At 40.2% G+C, this 20,604-nt stretch overlaps 1 protein-coding gene across 1 annotated transcript in view; it reads right to left on the bottom strand.

The window, feature by feature from the left end:
• EBF2 (EBF transcription factor 2) overlaps window positions 1–20,604 on the bottom strand; it is a 192,312-nt gene that overhangs the window by 3,195 nt on the left and 168,513 nt on the right. Inside the window, exons 11-15 of the mRNA XM_044225117.1 lie at window positions 16,703–16,791; window positions 15,287–15,352; window positions 15,028–15,205; window positions 13,213–13,398; window positions 4,850–5,017 (exon numbers count right to left, since the gene is read on the bottom strand). Of these exons, the coding sequence (XP_044081052.1) occupies window positions 4,850–5,017; window positions 13,213–13,398; window positions 15,028–15,205; window positions 15,287–15,352; window positions 16,703–16,791 (687 nt within the window). The remainder of the gene's footprint in view (window positions 1–4,849; window positions 5,018–13,212; window positions 13,399–15,027; window positions 15,206–15,286; window positions 15,353–16,702; window positions 16,792–20,604) is intronic.

Raw genomic sequence — 20,604 nt, 5'->3', positions numbered from 1 at the left:
CTTGACATGATAGACACAAACATACAAAAAAACTATGTTTTAATGTATTTGCAATATATTTATTTTTCATCATTAGACTATCATAATTTCTAGATTATATCTAGATTACATATTCTAGAACTATCTAGAAAACTCCAGGTGCCAAGCCTATCAAGTAACTTTCCAGGCATCATTTATAACATCATATATAACATTTATAACAAACAGGGCTTTCTATGATTCTAGGTTTCTATCCACTCTGGCTGAAATGTGGTGGGCTTCCCCCCCAACCCCCAAGCTCATCTGTCTTTAATGCTTACTACTGGTATGTGATGCTTGTTCACTGATGAATACTGATCCACTGAGATTGAAGACTTAATTTAGTTACTAATTTGGGAGTCACCCAATCTCCACTCTTCACCCCTCCCATTCCCTAGCAGTGCCCAATGTTTCCTCCAGCTAATGAAGACACAGATAATACTTGTGCGGGGTACTGGGTCCAAGGTTTCCCCTTGATGTGGGAAACAAAGCAGCATCAGCAAAATGGGGAAAAATCACACAGAAAAATGCACCCCTCTGACCTTGGCTTTCAGGTGATGAACCCATAGAATTTTCACATTCTTGGAAATCACCAGAGTAGTTGCCTTGTGTCAAAACTTCAAGCCATATCTAGTATTTGATCCTTCGAGTTTTATTGTCTCTGGCTCATCTAGAGCTTATCAATGATCACAGAAGTATTTTGCTGAGTGGTGCTTACTAAACTGATAAGCAAATGGCCAAAATTCTTCCAGCTTGCCCCCAACACCACCCCTCTCCCCACTGACGTCCTCCCCTCTCCCTCCCTCCGCCCCTTCTCTCCATGCCAGCTAGTCTTCTCAGGCAAAGCTTTCAGCTGTCTATATCCCTGCCCATACAGCCTTTATTGAATGTTTGTGAGATCTGGATTAAGGTCTTACACAGCTTGCAAAGCCTTAATTATTTTTGCCTGTATTACTATATATTGAATCGATGTAACTTTTCAATAAAGGCAGTTCAATTCTGGACACTCCCTGATGATTTGGAGACATAGCAACCCTGGTAATTATCCCAGAGTGTAGGAGGGTTTTTTTTTTTTCCTTTTCCTGGAGGGAGCTGGAAAATGAATCAGGCACATAGTGCATAATATTATCTTGACAATCTATACTCATCACTGCAAATGCCTGATAAATGAGGTAGAAGGTGGAACAGTGAACACTGCACGTAAGCTCTCTGGCAGTAGGATTTTGGCTTATGCTTTCAACTTGAACTTGTCTATTACACTTAAAACTCATCAGCCACTTCTTTTTTCTGGGTCCTCAGAGAGTTACCGAAGGAGCTCATTAAAAGGGCAGAATGCTCAAAGAAGAAGATCCAGTGCCATCTCTGCTATGTGGTGACCCTGAATTTCTGCTTGTAGAAACCATAGCCAACAGACAGAAAGCAGAAGTTAATTGGGGAAAAAGTAAGCTTGTGTATGGCAGTTGGGGGTGGGGAGTATGTGGACCTGCACTTTGTCCAATTTCTTTCTGCCTTTGGCATTTCATGAGAAGGCAATAATCCCACTTTGGTCCAGGTGGAAAGTAGGTATGGGTGAAGGGTGTGGAGAGGAACTGCACTATTCTTGTCCATGGTGAGACAGCACAGGCCCTGGAGTTGAAATGTCTGAGGTCATTTTACTGTGTGGCCTAGGGAAAACTACTTCACTAAAGATGATGAGGATGGTATGACCTTCCCCTTCCAGTCACATGTGAGGCTTGAGCAAGATAATTTGTGTAAAGCGCTTGGTTCAAGGTCTTGCTGAAAACCAGCCAGTCTCAGAGAGGGCTGGTTGTACGTGGCCTCTGCAGATGACTGAGACCATCTCACCTTACAAGTCAAGAGCAGAACCTCTCCATCAGCCTATGATCACTCAAGCACCTCAGAACACACTTTGCCTCTCCTACTGTCTGTTTCTAAAAAGTTGGGACGCCTGGGTGGCTCAGTTGGTTAAGCAGCTGCCTTCGGCTCAGGTCATGATCCCAGCGTCCTGGGATCGAGTCCCACATCGGGCTCCTTGCTCGGCGGGGAGCCTGCTTCTCCCTCTGCCTCTGCCTGCCATTCTGTCTGCCTGTGCTTGCTCTCTCCCACCCCCTCTGATAAATAAATAAAAATAAATAAAATCTTTAAAAAGGGGAAGCTTCGTGTTTATCACCCCTAGAATCCCAGGAATCCTTCACTCAGTAACCATGACTAGAACATTTGATGTCAACTCATTTTCTCCCTCTACGTATCGGACCTGGATGCAAAATGAGGAAGCATGGGAGTCTGTATGCTGTTCTCCCCTTCCTCCTCACCCCCCTTTCCCAGTCTTCCTTCTTCTTCTTAAGATTCAGATCACCAGAGAAATTGAGAGGGAATTGTAGGATCTAAAGCAGGCTTGGGGGGGGGGCACCTGGGTGGCTCAGAGGGTTAAGCCTCTCCCTTCAGTTCAGGTCATGATCTCAGGGTCCTGGGACCGAGCCACGCATTGGACTCTCTGCTCCGCAGTGAGACTGCTTCCTCCTCTTTCTTTCTCTCTGCCTGCCTCTCTGCCTACTTGTGATCTCTGTCTGTCAAATAAAATCTTTTTAAAAAATTAAAAAATAAAAAATAAAACAGGCTTGGGAGTTCTCAGTGTTCTATAGAAATGAGACTAGATCCCAGAGCCTACATGTAACTGATGACATCATCACGCCCACAGACAAAGAACAGATGGCTCAGCCACTTCCTCGGTCTAACGATTCTGACCTGTGCTGACCAGGAGCTCACATGGCTAAGGACCCTAGAGAGATCCTTATTTTGGCTATTTCAGCTACTGCTACCTCCACAGAGAGACCTCACTATGACCACACAGATACTTCCAGCTCTTTGAGCCAACTCAACCCTGAGCAGGTAACACCACAGCAAGACTTGGGCATGCAGCAACAGGCAGGGTAGGGATTCGAGGCCATGGGAACCAGTGAAAAGTTGATCCTGGCCTACTGGGTGGGCCAAAGCCAAGCAAGCCCTATATGTGAGTCTCTCTGGACAGTACAGATCCAGAAGATCTGAGACCACCATCTCAACTTCCCCAAGGTGCTAGAGAGGAGGTAAGGGAGGGGCGGTAAGTGGAAGTCAAGTTATACTTTTTCTCCTCAAAGTGAAGTTGAAAATGTTGGCCAGGGCTGTCTGGAACAAGGAACGGTCTGCATCCCTCCTAACTTTCACCTACACCTATACTCCCTCTTAGCCTTTCGTGGGGTTCCCACTCTGCATTTCCCCAATGAGACCTGTGGGGCCCCCACTTGGTTAAGGAATGGACTAAAACCACAAAACTTAGAAAGGGGAGATATTGCCACTGAAGTAGGCATGCAGAAGGGAAAGATAAAGCAAAAACTTAACAATTGCCAACAGTTATCAGTCTGGAGATGAAGCCAGTCATAGAAAAAGTTCCAAGCATATCCACGAAGGGTGAGATGGAAACCACTGGCCCTTGAGGAGAGACAGGGCAGGTGGGCAACACAGCTATAGGCTGAACCTGTTTCCCTAGGGATCCGACATCTAGATGAAAATGAAATATATATATATATATATATATATATATATTTCATTTATATATATAGGTATATTTCATTTCATATATAGGTATATATATATACCTATTTTTCTCTCTCAAATAGACAGATGCTTCCGGCTGCTCACACACTGGGTGGCATGTTACCCAGCTGCTTTGTCTAGATGGAAGTAGAAGACTTTTCAGGGACTCTTCTGAGTGCTGGGTTTCAGTTCCTATTTCATAGTTTCTCTTTCAGGTCACTTGATTTTGAGGAGACACCCCTGTCTTTTATGGTAGAATGACACAGGAACCTACCATACCTCCCAGAGCTCTGCTCAGCCACAACTGGTGGATGAACCTTTACATGTGACCCAGAGGATCAGGAATCTATGCACAATCGTAAAGCTACTAGACAGATGCCGTCCCAGGGATCACACAGCTCATGCAAGGCTCTGCTGTCCTCAGAGGCTTTGAGAGGCAAGGGGTTAACCAACTTCTGCCCTGCTTGGTTTTATCGAACACTTGCTTGTCATGAATGTTTTCAGGTCAAGACATGAAGAAGAGCCTAAAAATAATGTGGGTTGTCAGGATCCATAGTCTTCAACAGGTTCCAATTTGCTCTTTTGTCTTCAGCTGCCTCCCATTCACAGTGAGATGATTAGATTCTCATGTAGTCATCACACTTCCGTTATGTTACATCATACTATATTTTCAGACATTGCTCAAAAATTGGTTTGGTGGGTGATATTAATTTTTGTTCTTAGACAGTGTATGTCTTTTTTTTTTTCTTTCTTTCCTGCTCCACCCTTATCTGACACCTGCTATCAATCTGACTGGCATGGAACCAGATTTCTCACAATGTGCTGGTCACTCCTGTCCATGTATACCATGGGAATAGGTATGCACTGCAGATGAGCAAGCCTATTAGGTAAGTAGCAGTCACCATGTGGTCTGCTGTGATCTGATGTGACCAGGCACCCTCTAGGAAATCATGACATGAGCCTATGGAAAGCAAAGGTCTGGGAATTCCAGACAATCCTGGAAGATACATACGGCTCTGTCATACTTAATTTTGTGACCTTGAAGAGCTGTCCGACTTCTCAGTTTTCCCCCTTCTTGTTCTTGGGTGGTGCAGTGGCTCAGTTGTACAAGCCTTCTGTGTCCCATGATGGAAACACCAAAGCATCTCTTTGTAGGTAAATGGCTAGAGATAGGGACTGATGCTGTGCTGTCTGCTCTTACTTTGTTGGTCCTGTGGCCCATTTATTATGGTGGTACCAAAGTGATATCTTTGCTTACCTCTGAATCCATTTCCATTGCCACTGGAGCAGGCAGGTGAAGGGGAGCCTTGTGGCCTGATGACAGGGGCAAAGGCACTCTTCTGTTTGACAGCAGGAAAAACTGAAGAGGAAAATGGGAGGATGGAGGACGTGCTAGAAGATCCAACAGTGGGACTTGATGACATGACTGGAAAGCAAACGCACAATCCTCTTAGGAAAGGACAAACCTAGGAGTTAAATTCTGTCTTCAAGACACATAACCTGTATACATTCATTGAGAAATTACTCATTCACTCCAGGCACTATCCCAGATTCTAGGGATTATAACAAGTTGAATGTGACAGCATCCCTGCCTTGCCCTGTGGGGGGAACATACAAACAAAACAATGACTAGGGTAACAACCCTACTGGAGGAATGTACACAGTGCTGGGGAGACTCAGCAGGGAGACTGTTCTTCTGCCAGGGAATCAGGAAGGCAGCAGCAGGAGTAATACTCTGATAGGTCTTTGTTCATGAGGAGAAGCTTGACAGGAGAACATGGAGATCGACATCTGAAAAATCATCAAATCTACTCAAGAATGGAAACTTTTTTCACCCTAGAAAGAAGTCCTGTCTGGGTGCTCTGAGCTTTCCTGGCAATTCTCAGGGCTCCAGAGGTTTGATCTATGGAGTGAACATCTCTGAGAGTGCCATCTCTATGGGCCACTGCCTCATTAAATGTAAACGTTTATTAATATCTAGATTACCTCCCTCTCTCTCTACTTTCAGAGCTCCTGGGAAATGAAGCTGCAAGTCAGACCCCTCTGATGTAATGCTCAGAAAAAACACCAATATTAACAATAAAATTACTTAAAGGAAGCCAAAAGCTAAGTGTTTTAATTTCCAAGAAAAATAAAGGCGATTTCCACAATGAAATGCCCTACCTCTTAATGTCAGATACTCTACCAAGTTACATCATACAAGAAGATAATTTTATCTTCTATGTTCAACTAGCTCAAGTAAGGGGTAAACTAGAGTTCACAAGGGTAAAATTGTCAGATACAGCATCTTGTGGAATAAGGTCAAGTTCCAGGGACTTATTTTAGCACAATCTCCAGATTTCTGAGCTGTCACAGGAGTTGGTACAAGAATTACTGGAACCTAGTGGTCAAAGCCAGGAATGGAAACTTCTGGTTCATATCTTCAGTGACCCAGCTACTCCGCAAAGTAAATTTTGAAAGCGAGGACATGAGAGTGACTGACGATTCAAAGGCCAAGTCGAGGTGAATTGAAGGTCAGCTGTTCTGATAACCTGTGTAAGATTTAGTCCCCATTTCTCCCCTCTCATTATAAAGATATATTTTGTGCTAGGTCACAGAATTGCATATATAAAGCAATCATACAGCATACCTCCAATATGATGTCTTATATAGACAAACCAAAGACTTCAAACAAAGAGCTTTATCTAAAAACTGCTCATCCTTATATAGTCCTGATTTAAAGAGCTATGTAGAAGGAAGTATCCAAGCACATCTCTTTCTTTCCTCAAATAACATGAATCAAAAGAATTGGAAAGGAGGATAAAGTCTTGGAAGAATCTCATATAATACTTGAAGACGAAAAGGAAGAAAAAAATGGGTTAATTCACTTTATAAACTAGGATACAGGGTTAAACATTGAGAATGGATTATAGTCACACTCTCAAGCAAAATCTCCTCTTTTCACATTGGCTTCAGCATCAATGAAATGGGGTCAGGGACCTTTCCTCTTTGTGTAAGGGGCAGAATTAGAGGCCAAAGAAAAGCTGAGACTCAGGAGGCCCTGATTCCGACCGCAGTCCAATCTCTGCTGCCATGATATGAACCATGAAGGCATCAAGATGGCGCCTTGTTATCTGTGTCTGCAATAACACCACCTTCCCCCCTACACTGTTACAGAGGAGGGTTTTTATAAGGTGAATTAAGCCTACATATACACACCTGACTCTGTTTATATTCAGTGCAGGATTCACTTTTACAAATATTTCTTTTCTAAATAACAGTCCTCAACCTAAAGTAGATTCATTAGGTCAAATGTGGCTGCCTCAGTGGAAGAGTCACCTCAAACTTTACTTTAAGTGACATAAGACAACCGTTGCAAGGTTGAATAAGCACAGGGCTATAAAATGCCCATTTAAAATAGGGGTGTATTTTTTTTAGGATTTTATTCATTTATTTTATTTATTTTTTTATTATTTTATTTTTTTAGAGTTCCAAGATTCATTATTTATGCACCACACCCAGTGCTCTATGCAATATGTGCCCTCCTTAGTACCCACCACCAGGCTCACCAACCTCCACCCTCTCCCCTCCAAAACCCTCAGTTTGTTTCTCAGAGTCCACAGTCTCTCATGGTTCATCCCCCCTTGGATTTTCCTCAATTCACTTATCCTTTCCTTCTCCTAATGTCTCCCCTGTTATTCCTTATGCTCCACAAGTAAGTAAAACCACATGATAATTGAAAGAGCCAAGATGACCTTCAACAGATGAATGGATAAAGAAGATATGGTCTGTATATACAATAGAATATTATGCCTCCTTCAGAAAGGATGAATACCATTTAAAATAGTCTTTATGTAATTTTTGTAAAATGCTAAATTAACTTCCAAATTAATTTAAAATTTAACGCCACTATATTCAAAATCCCAAAAGGAATTTTAATTTGTGTATTTCAACAAACACAATTTCTATGTTTGTCTGTTTAAAAAGCGACAACTCTGTAAGACCCAGAAAGTTTTGTGAATACTTCATAAGTACTAAGGAGGCATTTATCTTAACAGATATTAAAACTTAACAAAAAATTTACATCAATGAAGTCAGTGTTACACTAACACAGAAACAGGCAGACAAATCCTTGGAGAAAAAAGAGGCCAGAAACAGACCTGGATATATATGAGAACTGAAACTTAATAAAGGCGACATTTCAAATTAATGGGGACATAAATGCATGGGAACAATATGCAAGTCCCCCAGAGACAGAAATTTAAAGCGATTCCTCATGTTAAACACTAAGGTAAATGTAAGTGGACTAATCAGTTATTTGTTAAAACAAAATTATGAAGGCACTAGTAGAAAAATTAGGAAGGTTATATAATTTACATAATCCTTTCAAATGTAAGTGGACTAATCAGTTATTTGTTAAAACAAAATTATGAAGGCACTAGTAGAAAAATTAGGAAGGTTATATAATTTACATAATCCTTTCAACCTCAAAGCCTAAGGAGAACATCAGAAGACTGGTCATGTGACCAAAAAAACCTTCCATAACAGAGAAAAGGCAAATGACAAATTCGAAAAAATCTTCCTGATAATTATTTAGATATGTTCATATCCTTGATAACTGACAGGTTTCTTACAAATTAATTAGAAAAAAGAAAACATCCCAATTAGAAAAGTGGGCAAAGGAAAGGAAAAGCAAAGTCACTAAAGGAGACAGGAAGGAAAATGACCAAAAGGTCTTTACAGACCTGAAAACCTTCAAACTGCTAAGTAATCAAATGCAAATTAAAACAGTAACAAGAGGATACTTACCACTTTGTGAAATTGACAAAGATTAAGAAGAAATGAACAGGCCAGGGAAACAGATACTCTTCCTTTTCTAAGGGGAGCATTCATCTCTCTGGGGAGGACTTTGGCAATGTGTATTTAAAACCAAAGTGTTTTAAAATGTGCATATTTTTTAACCTCATAATTTAATTTTGAGAAATTAATCCCAAGGAGATAATCATAAATTTGCAAAAAAAAAAAAAAATAGATTCAAGGACATTTTTATGATTGTGAGAAATTGGGAAAAAAAACCCAGAAGTGACTAAGCAACAGGGTAAAGTATATTCACTCTATAAAATAGAATGCTACGCAAATTTTAATGCTAATGTTGGAGAAGAATATTTGATGACTCAGGAAGATATGTCTCCTAAGATGAATAGCGCAAATTATGTCATAACATGTACCTCAAACCCAGGCTTATTTTTTAAGAAAACATACAAAGTAAAAGTTTGGAAGGATGCGATATAATCCAAACTTTTAACAATGTTCTCTCTGGTCAATGGATTATGAATGCTTTTGAATTTACTCCTTTCACTTGTCCCTATTTTCAAAGTTTTCTTTACTTTTGATGTAGCAAAAACCAAAGCTGTTAAAATAAACAAGGGGAAAATCTCCATTGGGGGGGTATAAAAAAAATAATGTAACCCTTAACAATAGGCATAACAGATTTCCTGTGTGTTAATGTTCCTCTTCGATTTAAGGCTTTACTACCTGCAAACCAGGTTGCCTTTTAACCTTTCTGCTACATAAACACACACACACACACACACACACACACACACACAAAGGCAAAGAGACTAATAAATTCTCAAATTCCTGGGAAAAGCTTCTTGATTGCCATGAACTTCGCAAAGCAAACATCACTTCTCATCTCTGTTCCCCAGTCTTAGGATACAAGTCTGCATCACTGACAGATTTTACGGAGCCTAGCTTCATATCTGCAACTTGGATAATTCTGCCACTTTTCTTCCACTCCCTCTTTCATTTATCTCATGGCAGAATCCCATTGGCTGTGCATCAGAGTAGATATTATAATTTCCAAAATGTATCCTTCTATGGCTGGAAGGCCATACTTTAAAAGTTAACAATGGTCATGCCTGCACAGAAATAAAGTGTGTCATTTTTCTTTCCTTTTTTACATATACATGCTTCTTAAATTGTGCATAATGAGAATGTTACTATTGTAACAGGATTTTTTTCTTTCCTGGAGAAGAAGACAATAGCAATATGTCAAGATGTTAACAAGGTTGTTTTTTATGGTGGGAGTAGGCTTTCTTTTTGAAACTATTTCCATATGTTCTAAATTTTCTATAATCATCATTTAATACTCTACAATAGAAAATGTCTTGATATTTATTTTTGAAAATATAAAAATATTGAGCCCCAGGGCATAGTCTAAGGTGATGTCAATGAAGTAGGACTCCCTGAACATAGGTTGGATTTCTGTATAGATTCTGTCCCAAACTTTGGAACTGTTTAGTGGCGATTCTGCTTTGGAAGAAGTGGGCCCATGAGTGTTGCAAGCTTGTCGAGTAGACCAACTGTGGGGACACCAGAGTGCACCATTTTAAGAAAGCTGATCACAACTGAGAATTTCTCTGGACATCTCTCTCTCTCTATGGACAGAGGCCAAAGAAAAGGCGAGGAAGTCTGGCCCCCAAATCTCTGTGAACATGGGGAGTTAAGGAAAAACCACTTTTCTTCTTATAAGGATTGACTGGGCTTGCCGAGTCCCAGCTGGACCTCACCGGCCACCATATCCTCCTTTGCACTGAGCCATTGCATTTGTTGGCGCTAAGGGGTCTGTCAGCATTTCATTATAACCCCCTATTGTCAGGGGTTTAGAATTCAGCCATAAAAACTTGCACTGAGCTGGAACTTGGCACACACTGCTACCGCCAGGAAGTGAAGTTTGTATGTGAAATTGAAAAAACATCTGTTTGGCCATTTTTGAAGTCGTGTGAGAGCAAGAGCAGTAAAGATGCAGGTTTCTGATACTCTGCATTGGCCGCAACGCGAATCAACTTGACCGAGAGGCTTGGCTTTATTTCTTCTGAACGACTGGCAAACGATTGCTCCATGCCCTGGTCTGGCCGCATCAGACTTGTTTAAAAAAGACAACAAAAAATCGTAGACTGGTGTTTTTTAGACACAGGCAACAGAATTGACAAAATGGTTTCCCCTGGGCTGTTTTTTGGTATTTCCCAGAGAAGTTAAGACTTAGCTGGCTAGAAATACAGGTCAGATGTTATTGTAATGAACTCCGTGGGGTATTCAGTATTTTTGCAGTAGGGGATTTTATTGTAATGCAGGCACTGTTTGGAATCCATTCCCAGTTTGCGACTTCTTCAGACCCTCCTTCAGAAAAAAAAAGGTGCAGGAGATCAGAGGGACCCAGTAGGCACAAGGAGCAGGTTTGCTGTTGCGTTTCCCCCTTCCCTTGGGCAAGGGGCCTCTTTCTATTCTGCATACACTGTCTTGTTTTAATGGGTGCTATCATTTTCCTTGCAAGCAATGGGACTGGATAATCAAGAAAGGCTAGTGGAAGGAAGTTGTTATTTGCTGAAGTGGGAAGGTCCCTTTCCTACCAAAGGAATTGCCTTGTAAGAAACATCAAGCCATTACCCAGTGGATGTATTCATTTATCTCTTCATCCTCCCTCTGTGTCTGTCTGTCTGTCTCTCTCAACCCTACTCACCTAACCCCTCCCTGTCTGTCTTTTGCTCTCTCTCCCTCATCACCACACTACCCACTATATTGTTATATTGGCCATTTTTGAGCTACAAAAAATGACGATTTATGTGGTTCAGCCTCATACACAGATGCTTGTTCATAAATGTACATTGAACATGTAAAACTACCATTTGGAGAAACAAAACAAGTAATTCTATAGGGGCCAGTTTAATTGTATATTATAAATACATGAAATATTTCTTGTATTATTGAATGATTTTAGAACATGGTCTTCTGAATCTGACCACCTATTTCTATTCCTATTTTTACTTTTATGAATCATTAAGTCATGCTTATTCTTCATATCTTATAAGGAAAAATGATAGTAATAATTATGATTATAGCATGGCATAAGGTTGTTCTGAGGAGGCAATGGACTCCATATGTGAACATGCTTTCTAGGCTGCAAAGTAGAATGCAGTTGTGGGTTACTCTTATTGCTGTCGCCGTCATTCTGTCATATCCTTTCATAGTGGCTCCCCTGCCCTTGTGTCACTTGTTGAAGATGTGGTCCCTTCTACGGATGGGGTAACCTCTCTACAGTGATTCATGGGACAAGTCTCTCCAAGATCTCAGCAACAGAAAAATCATGTTTCTCCTGTGCTACCCTACCCCCAACCCCGGCAAAACTGTGTGGACATCAAATCTGATAACAAAGAGTGTTTCTCTCTTTGCTTTCCCATCCTGTAAGCCTCCACACCAAGTTAATGGCTCCCTTGAATACACTGAATACACTATGTCCAGACTAGACCTTGGGTTCATCTGATTTTCCTATCCATATTTTTTTTCCTTTATCTCTGTTTCTTATAGCTGTTATTTTATACTTTCATAACACTCATCTCACTATTAGTATCTCCCAAAATGTTTTGGAACAAGAGAAGGTAAAAATAAGTAAAGAAATAAATCAAGCCAGCACAAGTTTATTCATTGAGACCACTAGGACCTAATTGATCTGGGCCATCCAATATGACACAACATAGAACTCATGTCTTGGCAGCAACAAGATTTTAGTTTTAGTAGAAGAACCAGCCTCTATTACCTCTGCTGTTTGGTCACTATGTCCTTAACACACTGAGTAGACTCTCAGGCTAATGAAGTGAATAGGGAACCCAGAAGTAACCCCTGGTTGTGTGTCCCCAGGGAACCAACAAGGCTGCAGAAGCAGCCTCCAGACCCTTGGCATGTCACTCCCTGAGCTGCGGTGGAAATGGCTGTGTGGTGTCCTTGACTCATGCTTGTTCCTGGCATAGGGGAACCACTACTCTGGGTGAAGACAGGGTCTGCTCTAGAGCCTTGCGACAGGAGCCAGCATTTCAAGAACATTCCACTCACTCACACAGACCCTCCATGGTGGTTTCTCTCCTGGCCTGAAGTATTATTCTCTAGGTAGGTTTGAGGACACATATTCTCTCAGGCTTCTTAGTCCTCAAAGCACCCAAATGAGTTTTCACAAACCCCTAGGACATCTAGCTAGCCCAGATTAAGATCAAGAAGTCCATCTCAGATCACTCTCTCATGAGCAGCTAAATTCCATTTCTCCGAAGGTACACAAGGAAGGGAGGGCCACGTAACAGAGTGACCCAAGAGTGTGGTATGACACACAAAATGACCAAGCCACAAATTGGGTTCAAATGATGGCTCTGCACTATCCTACTGGTGTGATCTTGGATGAGTAAACTGCTGTGCACCTCATCCCCCTCACCCACAACAATGAGAAAGTTCTCACGAGGATGAAAGAAAACCTCTGAAATTGCCTAATGAAGAGCGTGCATAATAGTAACTGAAATGGAAACTTCATTCCTTGTTCCCAACCACACAAGCCACATACATCTACCCTCTCTTTATATAAAGCAAATAGCTTCACTCCTTTTCTTCCCTTCAGAAGGTTTGGAGCAACTAAGTGCACCAAAGTCTAGCTAAGGGAAAAGAACAAAAGGCACGAAAGACATTTCCTTGGAAAATTGGGCTACTCCTCAAGAAGTCAGTAAGACATCAGTAGGGGTGTAAGTCTCCCTCAAATGACTGAAGAGTAAAACCCAGGGACAGAGACACGGGGAGAGCTGGAAAGATGGAAAAGCCACTTACTTCCATAAGGGGAGCCTGTGGGGGAGCCGTTTAGAAATCCTGGTGACCCTGGGACGCCCAGATTGGCCATGGGGACGTTGCTGTAGCCATTCATACTGTTACTTGAGGTGCTGTAGTTAGACTGCTGGGGGGTGGAGCTGGAAGAGTAGCCCCGCGGAGAGATGCTGCTTGTGTTGCGGATGTACCCTGGACAGCAAGGAAAAAGCCCAGATAAATGAAAAAGCAGAGACCAAATATGGCAGCATAGGCCCACATGGTCCCCCTGATTATAGATTATAGGTCCCCCCTGATTATAGATTATAGGTCCCCTTGATTATAGAGCGCTCCAAGCCACCCCTGGGCAGGGGCGAAAGGTCTGCAGTTTGTCTTCAGCATTTATATCCTCCTTTCCCTTCCCCATCCTACACAAGGCCATGTCTCTGAGGGCCCCTCCTTCCTCTTTGTTCCCATTTGCCATCAACATCTCCAGCTCACACAAAGGAGTGATGAGTAATTTTCCTAACTCATGAGAGCCCTATGAGATCGTAATGACTATCCCTGAGGCAAGCATTTTGTGATCAAGTAAAGCCTGGCAGATATTGTGTGCTATAGCCATTCCTTGAAGATTCGCATACGTGGGTCCCAGAGAATAAATAAACCAGTTTAACTTTGCTAACCTAGTGTTTCCCAAATTTAGCACACCACAGTATCTTTTCTGGGAATGGTGAGCAAAAGGCATCCTAATAACATCTCAAGGGCCACTTGTAATCTGCAGATCATACCTTTAGAAAAGTTAGTTCAAGGCTATTACCATGCCCGAGTGGAGGTGGGGAACATCTTTATTTAAAAATTGTTTCCAAGTTCATCTAAATGTGCTATTCTTTGACCGAAGACGTGGAAGCTTCAGCAATTGAGTATAGGGAGATCTGGTCTGTGGGAGGAATGGGGAAGGAAAAAGTCCTCCCCATACTTCCAAAACCCTGGCACGGAGAGACCACCTAACCCATCCTGAAATAACCCGCTTCACGTAATAGTCCCTAAAGCTATTTTTTGAAAAGCTCTTTTTTAAATTTGAAGGGAAAAAAAAAAAAAAAAGGCAATCATCTGTCTGCACCCACCCTGCTGTAAGAAAAACTCACTCTGGTCACGAGAATGAGGACTTCCCTTCCAGAGGATGAATGAAACTGGAAATACAACTATGCCAAGGTTAGGGACACCCTTAGGAAATTTATGATTTAATTTTTAAAAATGATAAAAAATGATTTGTGATCAACTTAGCCCCTTAGTAAAATCAACCTCAGTGACAAAAATCTTTATACAATATGCTTCACGTGTGAAAAGCACAGATAACTGTAAAGTGTGCTGCTCTGCATTTGCAAATGAGACCATACACAAACAGAAGTCACTAAAGGGAACCGAACCGCTCTGCCTCTGCTGCTGGGAAGAGAGCGTCATGCATAACAAATGACAATGGCAATGACTCATCTTCCTTCCACTGTCGAGGATGATAATCACAATAGCAGAACTGCACATTTTCGTCAAACTACACCTGTAAGTCTAGTTTCAGGAAGTCAAAACCCTTTGAAGTTAATCATAGTTCATCTTAACCTTAAATATTTGCAACTAAAGGGTCCCAACGGGGCCCCAAATAGCCCCCCAATCTCACAAAACACCACCTATCATGTTAAGATAATCCAATATAGGATGGTACTGCTTATCTGCGGACATGCTTCTTTGATGGTATACGAATCAAGCTTTACCTCCCTCTGCTTAAGCAAAACCAACCTTGTAAATGGATAGGATGTTTGGAATTTCGACTCGGAGAAAGGGTAGTACCTTGATTATTTCCCTGTGTTGACTCTGAGATGCTGACCCCAAGCTGGCTGCCGTAGGAATTGATGCCCATCATACCGCTGTGAGCCGGGGAGCTGGAGAGAGCCGGGAGCTGGCTGGGGTTCCTGGGGACGCTGTACAGGGCTTCTGCAATGTCTGCGGCTCGCTTCAAAATGATGTCCTGGAAAATGGCAGGTGGAGGTGAACACTTTTAGGCAGCGCGAAGAGTCATACTCAACAGTGTAAGATGGGAGCATCTAACCTGGTTATTGTGTGGGGTGCCATAGAGGGCCTCCACTAGATCCGCTGCTCTTTTCAATAGCATCTCCTAGAAAAAAAAAGCAGAAGGGGTGAGGAAGAAGCAAAGGTAAAACCCACAAATGTCCAACTCAAATGAAAATTATGTATAAAAACAAAAAGTCCAGACGTCATCCCTAAAATATAAATGACTGGCTACGAGGTCCTCTATTTGGTTTGACAGGCAGAATTTAACTGCACATATAAATCCCTCTCTAAATACATATGTACACAGAATCCATCTAGACAAAACGGTTCCTTCCATCCGTGATTGCGCCACCAAAATAAAAAATGACCAGATGAAAGATGGAGTTGGTTGAAATTACTAAGTCATGGAAGTGCCATTAAAAACTTTCAGACCATTCCATTAAAGAATCTGGTACTCTAATTAACCAAAAATTCTTAGAATGATTGACTGACCTGAGTTTAGCTGCTTGCCAAGGAGTTATTCGTAATACTGAAATTATCTTGGCAGTGCCTTCTGCAAAATTTTATTCTAATAAAGATGAATTCTTTCAATAATATTTCCCCCTGTTCACTTTAACCAGAGAGAATTAGTAATCAGTAATCCCTTTCGTCTCATTTTGTCTTTTCTACCTCCTGTTTTTAACAGCCTTTTAAATTGCTATTAACCTACTTTCCAGATATCATCTAATTTAATGGTGGGGCTGGGGATTTTTCCAAGAGGAAAATGAAGGTGTGATGCAGAAGCAAATGTGGTACTTGAATTTTACTCACAGTACAGAAAAGAGAACATGGCATATGATAATTTGTGTGCTCAAAATGCAAATGTAGATGTTAAAATTTAATAACATCTCATTAATTGAATAGCTAATAAATTAATGTATTTTTCAATGACAAAAGCTAGAATAATGGGCCAGATTTATGATATGATTGTCATAAGCAAGTTCACTTAAAAGCAAAACACTTCATAGACATTTTCTATGGAGGCATTTTTTGCTTAATTTAATATCTATATACAGGGTAGTTCCTCGATGAATAAATGACTGTAGATTAACGTAACCCTGCAATTATGGGTGAATAAAATTATATTCAAATACAAAGGAGTGGGAACTTACATTTTTAAGCCATTACGCAATTATTTATTTTCATAAAGTTGCCAATGTTTCATAAGCTGGATACTTGTAGTGTATCTATTTCATAGGACCCAATTTTCAGATTTCCTATTCCCTTGGATATTAATCACACTGTATCTCAGAGTTAGAAGATATTTTATGTGTACCTAAAGCTTAGCCAAATTTCAGGGCCTAATGTAATTTTAAAGGGACTTAATTTGCTGGATTTATCTAAGTTTGCTGAAATCCCATAATAAGGTTTTCACCTGTCAATTTCCAAAAGGTTTTTGTTTTTGTTTTTTTACCTTAGCTAATCTCTCTGGGTCTCCAGGATGCCTTGGGATGACCTTCTGGAGTCTCTGAAAGCCATAGTCTATGGTGGGTTCATTTAATGCTGAAAAAGAAAAGTCCTCTTTTTGAGTATGTTTCATGGCCATAAACAAAGCCTCTAATTAAGTCTTCCACTGGTAATAGAAAGGTGCTGGTATTATCTGAGAATTGACACATAATGGATACGATTAGTTAAGGATAAAGGTGACATTGGTTAATTCACATTTATAAGTCTGGAATGCATAGTAGTTTAATGTCTTTGCACTAGAATGATATTTCAAAACATCAGGATGATTACACTTATTTTATTATTTCTGCCCAAAGTGCACACAACTTAAAATTTTCTGCTCACTCTCAAATAATCAGAAATATTACACAATTAACCATATCCCAGTTTTTTTATAAAGATAATAAACTACCCTTACATGTGTTTTCCTCCTTCCCCCTTCTCTTTCCCAAGTATACCTTTATCATCTATTCATTCTCCTAATTATCACTTTTTCTTATTCTCTCAAATATTTACATACATACATATACAAACTTTCTGTGAGTTATTCTCATAAAGCCCTGTTCTTATGCATAGTACACTAGCAGAATTTGCAATTACCGTTTGCTACATGTACATTCATTCGATGTCAGGCTCTACCATAGCCGGAAAGCGTCATAAAATCGGATGCATACTTGCTTTGTGTTGCGGAAGACAGTGCCGGGCACATAGGAGGTGCTTAGTGCTTAATGTCAGTGATTGTAAAATGAGGGAGGGAGGGCATGAATGAATGACTTAACTTAGCATTTCTACCGTGCTGAAGAGTTTTTGGAGTTGAGCCCCTTCTCCTTTCACCTTCCTCTCTTCCTTGACTTCTTTTATTTTTTTTTAAGATTTTATTTATTTTTATTTGAGACAGAGATAGTGAGAGAGAGCACGTGAGGGCGGGGGGAGAGGGAGAAGCAGGCTCCCCACTGAGCAGGGAGCCTGACTCGGGGCTCTATCCCAGGACTCTGGGATCTGAAGGAGGTCCCCCAACTGATTGAGCCACCCAGGTGCCCCTCTTCCTCGACTTCTTAAAAGTCTTCTGTTTAAATTTTATAGTTTCAAAGTTAATGCATAATCAAAGTACAGAAAAAAGATGCAAAAGATAAAATAATAACCACCTGCACTCCCATTAGGCAGCAGTAAACACAGGAGGGTGTACTTCCTTTTTCATCTTCCTTTTTGCACATTTGTTTTGTGAATATTTGTTGCTGTTATTCTAAGTATCAAAGCAACACCTTTTGTTTTAAAAGAATTATAAAAACATTTAAATGTGGAAGTAAAAATACAATCATCTATAACCTCACCATTTCAGAGATGATCTGGGTTAACATTTTTGCTTATATCTTTTCAGATTTAAACACATGCACATACTTAAAATTATTCAGAGACATCCTATTCACACCTTTACATTACATAACCTACTTTTTATCAATTTAACAATATATCAAAATTTCCCCAGGTTATTAATTATTCTTTTATAACATTATTTAAAATTCCTGAATATTTTTCCATGACATGGTCTATAATTTATTTAAATGGCTTCTTAATGTTTGGCATTTAACGTGGTCCTTAATTTCTCACTATTATAAAAATCAGAGCAATAATTATCTACCATGTATAGCCTTAATGATTTCAATGGGAATACTCAAAGAATTAGAATTACTGGACCAAAAACTGTATTTAAGGACTAACACACATCACGTCGAACACTTCTCAAAAGAATGTACAAATTCATACTCCCTCCAGCAATGCATGTGGTCACTTATATTTGGTTATTAATCAGTGAGATTGAAGAGCTTCTTATACCAGCTGATCATTTTAATTTTTTCTTTTATGACCTGCTCATTGATACTTTCTGCATTCTTCTATTAGGGGTTAGTCATTTTTTTTTTTTTGTAAAAACACTTTACATAATCATATTTTTAATGCTCTGGCACCATGTTACAATATCATATCCTAACATGTCTTTAGGTATTATATGTAGAAAGACCATCCCAATTCCACAGTAAGTACGCATGTGTGTGCGCGCGCATGTGCGTCCACACACATACACACACAATATGTGTGTGCATTTGCATATACATATACCAACATATATGAATTCCTCTCCTTTAGCTCTACCAGTAAAATGTGTACTGCTCATCTAGGTAATAAGTTTTTTATTTTTTATTTTGTTTTTTGCTATGTTTTTAACATCTTCATGTTTTATCATCTTTTTGTAAATATGATTACTCCCTCTTCACATTTTCTAAAAGTTTTACTGGAGCCTAGAAACCCTTTTGGTTTTTATATGTCTGTTCAGGCAGCTTGTGAGGGGAGTGGGTGGCTGAATATGGCAGAGTCATTAAAAGAATCAGTTTTAGAGTCAAATAGATCTTGGGTTTGAAATCCCGTTCCACTATTAATTTCTCTACGCTTATGTTTAAGATCCATTTCATGGGTCTGCTGTAAAAATTAAAAGGAACCACTTATAGAATGCCCCCAACATAGTTCTTGGCACAGAAAAGTTCTTAACCAATGGTAGTTATCTGTTATTTTGTAACCAACCCCCTGACAGATATCATTAGTTATTTCTGTTCATTCTTAGGATCATACGTTCACAGCATCTATGTATTTTATCTGTATATTAATTCCAATTAGTTCTTTAATCCCACTCTTGTGTTGGCTAAAATGTCCCCCACTGTCTAAAAATGAGGATGATGGTGGATATCCTTGCTTGTTTTTTCTCTGAATGGGAATGACGCTAACATTTTATCATCATCATCTCTTGGCTAAAAGTTTGAAAGAACGCTGTGAAATTTCTCTTGTCAAAGTCACCAAAAACATTTTAGTCAAACGAAGAGGAAATTTTCCATTTTTTTTTTTTTTTTTTTAAGATCTATTTATTTGAGGCAGGGGGAATAGCGAAGAGCAGAGGGAGAGGGAGAGAGAGAGAGAGACAATCCCAAGCAGGCTCTCCATTGAGTGTGGAGCCTGACTTGGGGCTCCATCCCATGATCCTGAGCTGAAACCAAGAGTCAATTGCTTATCCAATGGAATCACCCAGGTGCCCCAGAAATTTTCCATTCTTATCATAAATGTGAGTTATGACACTGAAAATACTCTCCTGCTGGAAACGTATCCACCCATCACCTTTCCTAAATGTGTACTGCCCTGTTTCACGCCTACCTCCCCAGCCACGCATCTCAGTCCACACTGAGGGCCGCTCTTCCTCCATCTTACAAGCACTGCTGCTCCTCACACCTATTTGCCAAGCTGCTCTTCTGTCTGGTTATATGTTCTCCTTCATCAACCTCATCAGTGCCCCTATGATTTCCATGTCAAACTACATGCTAACTGTCACAAATCTTTATCTCTAGTCCAGATAGCTTGCCTGAGATTCTGCCTTATCTTTCCAAGTATTGGCTGGAAGTTTCCCCCGGATGACCCATAGACTCCTCCCACCCAAGATACCCCAAGCTCACCCGACTTTGAGTGAATAGCCATCATCCATCAGATTGCCAATCAGAAACCTTAGGGTCATTCCTTACTTCTTAATATTATATTTGTATTTTTTCTAGAAAACTCACATACCTCATCAATATTTTAAATGTTCTAGCACAGATTCTACACAGATATCTAAAATTTCTAATCTATTTGTGGTTTTCCCCCTCCAAACCCTGTTTTTTGCAACTTTCTAAGTAATCACATTTCTAATTTTATCTTCCTTTTGTTCCGAAGAGAATATCCTAAAATTTTGAGATGCCTGGATATTAGTTAGTTATTCTAGTTCATTGCATTGGATTCAAAAATGTGTCCTTCAGAATATCTGTCTTTTGGAATTTATGTTTTTTATGTATTAGT

Source organism: Neovison vison, chromosome 11 (assembly GCF_020171115.1).
Source record: "Neovison vison isolate M4711 chromosome 11, ASM_NN_V1, whole genome shotgun sequence".
Classification (NCBI taxonomy): Eukaryota; Metazoa; Chordata; class Mammalia; order Carnivora; family Mustelidae; genus Neogale; species Neogale vison.
Note: the sequence above shows the minus strand (reverse complement) of the source record. Positions and strands in the feature narration are given on the sequence as shown.